General features: G+C 42.2%; 1 protein-coding gene across 1 annotated transcript in view; it reads right to left on the bottom strand.

The window, feature by feature from the left end:
• Positions 1–179: 179 nt before the first annotated feature.
• The window catches only part of LOC129674958 (murinoglobulin-1-like), a 22363-nt gene continuing 11836 nt past the window's right edge, over positions 180–10706 (bottom strand). Inside the window, exons 11-20 of the mRNA XM_055605023.1 lie at positions 10250–10399; positions 9000–9143; positions 8472–8553; positions 5924–6068; positions 5103–5331; positions 3559–3685; positions 3182–3303; positions 2647–2698; positions 644–727; positions 180–382 (exon numbers count right to left, since the gene is read on the bottom strand). Of these exons, the coding sequence (XP_055460998.1) occupies positions 198–382; positions 644–727; positions 2647–2698; positions 3182–3303; positions 3559–3685; positions 5103–5331; positions 5924–6068; positions 8472–8553; positions 9000–9143; positions 10250–10399 (1320 nt within the window). The 3' untranslated portion in view covers positions 180–197. The remainder of the gene's footprint in view (positions 383–643; positions 728–2646; positions 2699–3181; positions 3304–3558; positions 3686–5102; positions 5332–5923; positions 6069–8471; positions 8554–8999; positions 9144–10249; positions 10400–10706) is intronic.

Here is a 10706-nt window from a genome sequence, read left to right as displayed (position 1 = left end):
TAACCTGGAATAGAAGGATTTGGGTGTGTTTTAAAGAAACAAATGTATCAGTGAACAGCAGAATTGAAGTCTAAAGCTAGAGACCCCCATAGCTGTGGCTTAAAGGATTTCCCGGGAACCCTGCTCAGCTTCCCCCTCCAATGCTAAACCCCATTCTAGAGAGAACATATACAAGAAAAAAGTGGGGTTTGTTAGCCTTACTGACCAGCATTGAGGTAGTCAATGGCCTTGGACTTGATCTTCTGAGTCAGCTGTTGAGTTACATTGAGATATTTCAGTACATAGATGTTAGGAGCAAAAAGGACCATGTTCTGCTCCCCACAGCCATAGGGCATGTGGAGAAGATTTTGGGTGTTTTTAATGGCTGAACTCAGGATATCACCTGGAGGTGAGAGAAGTGACATCAGAATAGCCATTATCTTCAGGAACAAAATAACACCTTCAATAGAATTGCTTCTATGATGTGAAGGAGTTTCAAGGATGAGGGGCGCTGGGGGAAAGCAGTGGATATTGAGCGGATAGAGACCAAAGAAGCATGGTAGAGGTCAAGGGTAGTAGTTCAGAAGCTGCATTTGGAATCATGGTGGGGCAGGACAGTGGTAGTGACTGCTGTCCCAAGTCCTCCAGGGATGGACTGACTCACCCAACACAGAGAAATGGGCTCTGGCTGAATTGTTCACTACTGTTGGTGGGAGCAGCAGGGACAATTTTTCGGATAGCCCAGCATCTGAATAAGCAAGAAAAAAAGGGGAGATAATCATCTCTGTTCTCTGCATTTCCAGAGTCCCCTATGGCCATTCGCATTAGAACCTTCTCTTAAGCTTTGATAATTGGCCTCCCTAGACAAATGATCTTGATGTAAATATCACAAATCCACATTTCCTGGAACTGCCGGCTTGTCAGGCTCAATTGTCTCCCCTTTATCACCCATTGTTTTGAAGCAAAGCACCTGTCCAAAATGAAAGTCTGAGTCTCTGTGATCTGTGTGCCTCTGCTTCTATCAACGTCTATTCAGTTAACTTAACAAATACATGAAAATGTGCTTATTCATTGAATTTTGGTTTAGGTAAATTCTGCTTGTGTGTGTATGTGTGTGTGTGAACCTTGACAAATATTAGTGTTTTCAGAAAATTAGGGACCCTTAGCTGCGAAAATGCCCCCATAACCTTGGCCTGCAGGTAAGTCTTGGGGCATTTTCCTTTAGTATGATTGATGTGGCAGGGCCTGGCCCAGGGTGGGTGGTGCCTCATCTGAGCTGGTGGTCCTGTGGTATATAAGAGAGAAAACTGAGGAAGTCAGGGAGAGCAAGCCAGTAAGCTGCTTTCCTCCACGGCGTCTGCTTCAGTTCCTACCCTGAGATTCCTGTCCTGTCTTCCCTTCGTGATGAACTGTGATCACAAAAGCTGAAATAAACCTCTCCTCACCAAGCTGCTTTTGGTGTTTTATCACACCAATGGAAACCTGAAATGATGCACTGGGTGAACGTACTCCAGTATGTCAGAATGAGGGGTGGATAAATCCAAGCAGCTTTTGTTCTTCCTGAGTATCCTGAGTGGCCTTGGAGGTTTCACTGATCATGGCTACACAGCTGTCATGGATGGCTTTTCTGTAGCAGGGTGATGGATGGAGTACTTTGTGAAAGTGTAAGTATCAGGAGAACCAGAACTGATCCGTGGGAAGAACAGTGCATTTTTATCTTATCCTTGCCACTTTTCCACAACAATCTCCAGTGACCCCCTTCTTGCTCTCTCTTTCATGGAAAATGTTTAATGAATTTTAGTAGTGTATGATAATTTTCTCCTATCCAGTGTGTTAGTGACTGTTACATTAATTTATCCCTTTTACAGAGAAATTTCCTTATTTCATCTTTTGTTAACTTTCATATAATAATGGATTTTAGGTTAAATTAAACCATTATTCCATTTAAAACGTCCTTTTGACAAATATGTTTTGAGCAGGCACCATGCCCATACACTAATAGAGGTCCTGGCAACACAGCCATTATTTTGAGTGGACACCTCAGCTCTTATGCAGGTCCTTCACAGGGGACAGTGAGCTTTCCTTTTCCCTTGTATGATATGTTGCTGTATTTACTTTGGGATAGACAGCTTCCAGTGAGGAGCAGGGATAAAAGAGCTAGTCATAAAAACAACCATTAAAGAAAAGTGTTAAGCTAAGTGTACATCATGATGAACTAGGTTTATATGTGGAATTTAATTCAGCCAGAAAAATCTTTGTTTTTATTTATGATCTAAAACGATACAAAGATTGGCCTTCCAAAGATATCTTTTATATTTCCACCCCTACTCCCCCTGCCAATTTTTTTTTGAAATATTTGATTGTGACCTCTTCTTAGCTATTCCCTGCCTATAAGTTTCTAAGTACTGAGATGGGCTAGATGCAAAGATTTCTGTGTTCTAAAGAAAAAGGCTACAATGAACTCTGAAGTCCCAGGTGGAACTATGACTATACTCTTGATAGCTACATCAGGCAGGTGACGATCTTGATAATTTCTGAGACTCAATTTTGTTGATTCTTTAGTGGTTATAAGGAACATAGGGTCTTGGTTTTCTTACAGGAATACTGCAGGAGACCTAAGTAGACAGCTCAGGTTACTCTCTTACTGCGGTCTTGAGGGCTCCTCACCTGATGCACAGAGCAGGGAACTGAAGGTGTGCTCCTCCTGAATTCCTTCAGGCTTGGATGGAAAGACACAAAGTTCAGACATGAGAAAATACTGAGTGTGAAAGCACAAAAATTCTGGAGGCTTTTTTTTTTTTTTTTGAGTGACAGTTTCTTTACACGTGAGATCATGGGCTGGAATTAGATGATTTAATTTTCCCCCTTTCAGGAATGGTGTAAATATTAAATTTGGACACGCCAGGTAAAAAAGAAAGTAATAAGGAAAGAACAATGAAAAGTGAGGGTGCATAATATTGAAAGAAGGAGGTACAGCTCTAAGAAGATAAACTGGCATAGACCATCCCCCAAGCTTCAGCTCAGAGAATAAAAAGGGAAAAACAAACAAACAAAACACATGCTGATGGAAAAGCATGGGCTTGCCACCTGCCATGAAATATCTCTAGGTCACATGTTATCATCTTTTATTTTTCACCTAGACATCGTCAACATTGCTTTATTTTCTGAACTCAGCACACTGCCAGTCGAGGAGGTTACTCACCTCAACAATCAGGACTTTGACAACTGTGTCCTTTCTCCTGGTTTCAGGGACTGTGGCCACCTCAGAACCACAGGGCTCTGGGGACTGCAGTGTCTCTGCAGTCACAGAGAAATTCACATTTCCTGAAACACATGGTCCATAGAGCTGAGCTCAGATGTGCCAGGAACTTGGCATTCACCAAAGCCCCAAGATTTGCAAGGAATCCTCAGTCCTGAGCAGCTTAAGGGTTTGTCCTGTCTTGGTGAAGGGGGTAAGCATGGGCCAGAAGCAGCAGTGACTGAGAGTCCCTTGAGGACCCAATGAGAAGGATGCAATCTAGGAAACCTGCCTACACCCACCCTTTCTGGGTAGAGTCCCCTTGCAAACTTTTCACTCACCTAGAGACTTGGGAGTCACCAACCAGGATGTGGTGTGCCTCCCGTTGGCACAGAGGCAGTAAGAATCTTGGGCTTTCTCCACCGGGACAGCTGTGAAATCCGGAGAGGCTGCCAGCTGCACACCCAGCTGTGGTCCCACAGGGAAAAGAAATAGCGAAGATATTACTGTGCAAGGACAACATGCATGGAGGAGGTAGGTGAAAGAGTGTGAGGGGGTTTGTGTTAGAAAGAGAGCAGGAGGGGCTGGTGGAAAACATGTGCCTAAAGTGTCATATAAGCTGACCCAGAAGGCTTGCATGGATTTCATATGCACATACATGCTTAGAATGTTATTTAGCTGTCATCTGTGTATTATCTACCCAAACAAATATGGAGACAATTATATATTTCTCTATTTATCTTTGTTTTATTTTGATGACAGAAAGATATTCACTGTACTAGATTTTTAACTACTGAAGTCTACACCTACTTCTTTTTCTTCTTTTTTAAAATTATTTTATTTTTAATTACAATTTACTTTATTTATTTAATTTAATTTATTTACTTTGTATCCCCCCCAACATTTCCCTCCCTCCTCCCCTCCCAATCCCTCCCTTCCTTCCCCTTCTTCACACATGCCCCTCCCCAAGTCCACCAGTAGGAGAGGGTTTCTTTTTCTTCCTTCTGATCCTAGTCTATCAGGTCTCATCAGGAGTGTCTGCATTTTCTTCCTCTGTGGCCTGGTAAGGCTGCTCCCCCCCTCAAGGGGAGGTGATCAAAGAGCAGGCCAATCAGTTCATGTCAGAGTCAGTCTCTGTTCCCATTTGTATGGAACCCACTTGGACACTGAACTGCCATGAGCTACATCTGTACAGGGGTTCTAGGGAGGTGTCTGGCTAAAATGCTCAATCCCCATTGCAAAAGCCAAAGAGGTTGAACATCAGAAGAAGAAGAAAACAGGAAACAAGTTAGGAGCCTCCCACAGAAGGCTTCTGAAAGGCTCTGCCCTGCAGACTATCAAAGCAGATGTTGAGACTTATGGCCAAATTTGGGGCAGAATGCAGGGAATCTTATGAAAGAAGTGGGAAATAGTAAGACCTGGAGAGGACAGGAGCTCCACAAGGAGAGCAACAGGACCAAAAAATTTGAAAACAGGGTCTTTCCTGAGACTCATACTCGCACTAAGTACCATGCATGGAGATAACCTACACCTACTTCTAACCAAAGCAAAATCTATTGTAAAAGAGCTTTGTAGATCTATGTGAACTGTGTCTTTTGACTGTATTCAGAGGCCACATGGAATGTCCTGCCTCTGTCAGTACAGTATGTACTGGGCAAACACTGGAAAAATCACCCAATACATCTTATGTAGGATCCATATTAGTAAACTCTGTTGTCTGTGTTTAGCTAGAGTCTGGATAGTAAGTGTTTGGAACCTGGGCTGCTGGCTCCAGTACAGTCCCTTCCTCCTTTTCTTCCTTCTTTTCATGTACTTCCTTGTTACAGTTTATATACACCAATTGCCTCTTCCCCTCTAGACATGCTTAATTCGGAAAGGTGTTCACCCGGATGCAGGTGGGAAGATAGTTCAGCACAGTGGCCTTGAGCGTGAAGGCTTCTCCACGGATCACAGAGTAGGGCATCGTGAGCTCCACGAAGAAGGGTTGGAAGGCTTGGAGAGAAACCACAGGAGAGAGCCCAAGTCCAGTGTCATTGGACAGGCAGAAGGCCCCGGCCTTCCACTCAGTGATGGTGTCAGGGACTGTCACTTCCATTTCAGCCACACCTGAGGAGCTGGGAGAGTGAGAATGTGAAGCACAGAAAGGGAGCTGGTGTATTAGTTATTTCTCAGATGATAACAGATGGTCGTGATGAAATAGCATCCCTCGAGTCCTTCAAAGGAGTGATAGGGAGTGAACAGTGCAAACAGGACTCCAGATGGAAAATAAAAGGTCTTGCTGTAATCTTGTTTTTTCAATTCAGATCTTAGCCTCATGTAACCTTAAAATCTGTGTAGTAGTGGAAATCTGAACATAGATTTGAAGTTGTCTCGGAACTCCCATCTCCGAAATACCATACAACAACTTCATGGCTTCCATGGTCTACTCTATGTTTGAATCTAGTAGCCTACTCCATGAAGGACTGCCTCACTTTCTACTCAACACGGCGTTCCTGAACGGTTTAAAGCATCAAAAAGGTACATGATAATTTTCATGTGCATTTTAGGCATGATGGAAATACGTAAATCTCATGATTGATGGGTGGATATGCTGTGTTTTTTAAGTTAGTCATTTTCTTTGTTTATGATAGAAATTAATTAGAGAAATACTAGAAAACAAAGAAAAGTTTCATTCCCAGCCCAATAATACAAAAGGAAATTACTTACTTTATTGTGACTAAATCCCAGATCCAGGTTTCAGGAAAATATTTTCGAAAGGTCTCAATTGTTGGATCTCCATGGAAAAGGTTTTTATTTGCCACCGTAACTTCAGGTTCAACGCTGGCATCGGCAAGATCAAAGTTTGGAGACTCTATGAAGGTGCAATGGACAAAATGAACATTGTACTTGAATACAATGGGATTCAATGCGCAGTGTGAATGTAGCTTAATTTTCAGTTTCTTCACAGCTGCTAAATACTATTACAATTACACTGGAAATTATGCATTGAACTGCTCATTTTGGGCAAGAGTGGGTAACATCTTTGTCAAAAGCAGAAATTATGAAATCCTGGAGGAAAAAAAAATCAGCGATTGTAGTTGGAGTGGGAAAGAAGCATGATGCATCTTATCTTGGGTTGCATAGTCAGGGAATGTTTACAAATATAATGTTCCCCCTAGGAGTAATGCAGAACCATACTACTATTCCCAGGAAACAGGTCCTGTGGCTACAGTGAGAATCACTCTGGGCAAGAGCTGAATGGTGTCTACATTATCAGCAGAGATATTCTTGCAGTGGTTTTTCTTTCTCTTGATCTGCAGGATTAATCCACCATTTTAATAGGTTTTCAATTCATATAAAAACTTAAAGAGATATAAGTACAAAGTCTTAGATCAGAACTAGGAAGTTTATCACTCAAAGCATTGGTTTGTGTCTATTGACAAGAAATCTTAGTTTCAAAGCTGGCAACAGAGGGTCTGTCCTCTGCTTTTTCTAAGAACAAATATGCATGTAGATCAGGTTAGAGCTTTACCTATTTCCCAACTGACTTCTCAGCACGGAAGCTCTCTCCCAAAATTTTAGTATGTATACACATGGAGAGCTTAATTTCTGCCTGTCCTTCTCTGTGATGGCCACAGCCTCTAGCCTGGCCTCTGTCTTTCTCTTTGCCGTTACTTCCTCGGTGTTTTCTAGTGTCTAGGTTCTTCACTCATTACTGTAAGCATCTACAGGGGCAGTTGCCCAGTTTATTCACTGTGTAGAGTAGTCACAGGCTTCAGGTCCTATTGCTTTTAGAAACTTGTGGAGATATTTCAGTTTCTTTCCAAATCACTATTAGGTAAATTCATAAAGTCCAGTCAGAATCATGTTTTATGTTAACACACAAATAAAAATAAATTTTAGTATGTAGAGTATAAATAATAATGAAGACAGGGATCCATGATTTTAAGTTATATTACAGAGGTAGAGTGATAAAACCAGCCTGTTACTGGCACAACTATAGATATGTAGATCAATGGAACAAAATACAAGCCCCCAAACACACACTCATGTAGTTATAGCCATCTGACATTTGACCCTCATGTAGTTATAGCCATCAGATAATTGGCTTAGATGCCAACGCACAGACCCACAGCATCTTCAGCAAATGGTGCTGGGAAAACTGGATGCTCGCATATAAAAGAATGAAAGCAGACCTATATCTGTGACCCTACACAAAAATCCACTCCAAATGGATCAAGGATCTCAACATGAAACCTTAAACTGCAGGAACCCTACAAAATACATGTGCAGGAAAGGACTTTCTGAATGAGACCTTTTCCTTAGAAATTAAGGCCAATAAGAGACCAATGGGATCTAAGAAAACTAAAATGCTTTTGCACAACTAAGGAAACAATCAAGGGATTGAAGCAGAAGCCACAGAGTGGGAGAAAATCTTTGCTAGCTAAATACCTGAGTGAGGATAAATATCCAGATTATATAAAGAACTAAAAAAACAAAGAGTCAGGAAAACAAACAGCCCAATCTAAAGATGGGATGTGGATCTAAATGGTGTTTTCAAAAGAAATAAAAAAGGCTAAGAAATGAACACTTTTTGTTCATCATGCTAGCAAACGGGGAAATGCATATTAAAACAAGTTTGAGATTTCGTTTCATCCCAGTTGGAACAGCAAAGGGCAGCAAAACAACTGTCAGCTAGTCCCAGGGAGGATGCAGGGAGGAGGGGGGAGGGGTAGGGGTAGGTAAGGAGGTTCAGATAGGTGTGTGGGGGGGGACCCTCATTTGCTGGTGTGGGAATGTAAATGGTGTGGCCACCCTGGAAGTGATTCCCATGAGGGAAGAGGGAAAGCCTTGAAATGGTTAGCTGGTTGAATTTGGAGTGAGAATGTGCCTTTGACTCAGGTGCTTTTTAATTTTTTTTTTTCTACTATCCTCCTCACCTTTATTTATCCACCTCACCTTTTTCCCTCTCTTCTTCATCCCTAACACTTAGGGAATTTTCCTCACCTCTCATGACAGTCCTACAAAAGTTCTTCAGACTTCAAACAAGGATTCTCTGTAACAGCAACTACTGCACTTTGTCTTTTTTTCACAGCGAAGGAACTTTAACTTCTTTATAGTACCAGCAGACAACTGGGCACATTTTTCTCAAGTAAGTTTGTGTTCTTTCTCTCTTATTTGGATGCTATACATGCTCAACAATTTTATTTTACCATCCTTGATATATAATTCACATTTACTTTTTCTTAAAATACAAGCTGATTTGTTATTTTACCTGCTGTTAGCGCATAGTCAATGTAAGGACATAGTTTAGGATATTTGATCTTCAAGTTGGTGAAGGCCTGTAAACCCATGTCCTAGAAAGGAAATTGGTGTTACTTTAAAAAGTCACTCAGTCAAGCATGGTGTTGCATGTTTTCAATTCCACCATTTAGGAGGCAGAAGCAGAGCATAGGAAGGCGGATCTCTGTCATTTGATGTCAGCCTGGTCAACATAGTAAATTCTAGGACAGCTAGAGCCACAAGTAAGAGCTTGTCTCAAAAAACCAGAGTAATAAAAAGAAAAAGTCACTCACCCACTCTGTGCCACTTTTGTCAATAGAGAGAAAGAGTTAGCCTAGAATGGGCACTTTCCAAAATGCAGTTTTTGGAATGCTTGGGATTGAACCCATCGCCCACATGTAAGGTGGGTGGCCTGGCAGTGGCTTACATCCCAGCCTGACTCTAAAATTCTTGACCAATAAAGCGTTTCATTAAACCTAAATAATTCACAGACAGCATGTTAATGGATCATATGGTTTACCTCTATGTAGTCATAGGCATCCTTGTCATATGCGCCTGGTCCTGAGTATGTGACTCTATGACCCATAATACAATGATAGTCTTTAGAGAGCTGGTGGGATCTTGGAGTAAGGTCCTTGTGCTGCATCTCTGGCAGATTGTAGATCTGAAAGACACAGGAGACATGGAGGCCCTCTTTCTTGGAAGACATGAAAAGAACGCGATTAGTGTGCTCACTGCAAATCACTTGACTGCTCAAGAAATGGCTGTAATCATCGAAAGGACAGGCTCCCAAAGTATGGATAGGGCAGAGTGCAGGGAGCAAGGGACCGCCATCTTGTTTTTTGTCATATCCCTTCAGGCAGTATGCACATTTTTTAACTAATTACCCATATTTGTCAGCTGAAACAATTTGCTCCAGAAATCTCTTATTTAATAGATTTGGGGAAAGTCAGAATCAAAAAGAAAAACATTTAAGCAGTATTCTTTCTAAAGCATTTTCTGCATGTGAGTCATAAAATCTCAATGTAAATAAAATTAGATTCCAGTTCAACTCACACATTAGTTTTAAAACTGGTAAGTTCCCAGAACTATTTGGACTAAAGATTTCTGTTTTTAAATTCACATTAGTCCCTTAGTTTTGAAAACATACTCTTAGGCAGAGTAAATCAAAATTTTAAGCTATTACAGTGATCATGTAACTATTCCTAATAAATCTTATTCTTATTTCAATATAAAGAAGAGCTTTACTAGCATTCAGTTGGCAAGACACTGGACATAGTTTACGGTTTCATTTGTGCTTCTGAGAATTTTCAAAGCAAGTTGAGAACCTTGTATTACAAAATTTAAAAACTTTAAGTCATTATGTCTTTTTCTCATTGGGAATCTCTTGAGATGTACAAGATTCCATGTGTACACACTTTCGTTCAGCTCCCACAGGCAGCGTCACCTCATCATGAGCTTGTGAAGGGCACAAGCCACTCCTAGGGTAGGAGGATGCAGTCCTGACACAGAGGGCCTGGGTCACACACAAGCTTTGCAACTCACTGACTGCATCACTTCCTGGTTTGTCTGGAGTTTTCTGGCTCATGTTTTCTGACGTGTTCCTCTGGTTGTACAGTGAAGGGTTCCCTAGAGACTCCCTTAGCATCAATCGCAGTGTATTTACATAAAGAGCCCTGGTGATGGATGGCGGCTTTATCAGCACCAGGGCCTCCTCCTGCTCAGAGCCTCTTGTTGGCCTCCCTTGGGCAGAGGCTGATGGGGACTCACCCAGGAAGGGGAGAGCTCAGCTTCAGGCCTCAGGAGCAACACGCTTTGGTCCACTGCTCTCAGGCCACAGAGGGACTGAGGAGAAGCTGTGACACGCAGATGGGCCTGTGAGGCAGGGAGACTTCGGGCTGGGCTGAAGCTCAGGTCCACCTGCGGGAAGGGAAATCAAGCTTAGCGGGGCTTCCAGCTCCTGCAGCCCTGAAGCCTGCCACGTGGAACCGCTGTGCAACTCTGCACACACATCTGTGTTTCCGGACTGTGAGCACTATGGGAAGCTGAACTGAGGCTCTTTGCTTCCCCTTTCTCCCCTGGGATTGATGCAGGAAACCAGGAGATGTGTCAGTCAAAGTCTGAGGCAACTAGTGACCATTTCAGCTTCCTAAAAGTCGTGCAAATAGCTCATGTTTGGCATGTGTGCACATGTATGTGAGTGTGGAATGCACATGTATGTGAGTGT

Source organism: Psammomys obesus, unplaced genomic scaffold (assembly GCF_907164565.1).
Source record: "Psammomys obesus unplaced genomic scaffold, mPsaObe1.curated_primary_1811, whole genome shotgun sequence".
NCBI lineage: Eukaryota > Metazoa > Chordata > Mammalia > Rodentia > Muridae > Psammomys > Psammomys obesus.
The sequence above is the reverse complement of the archived record's forward strand: the minus strand, read 5'-3'. Positions and strand labels throughout refer to the sequence as shown.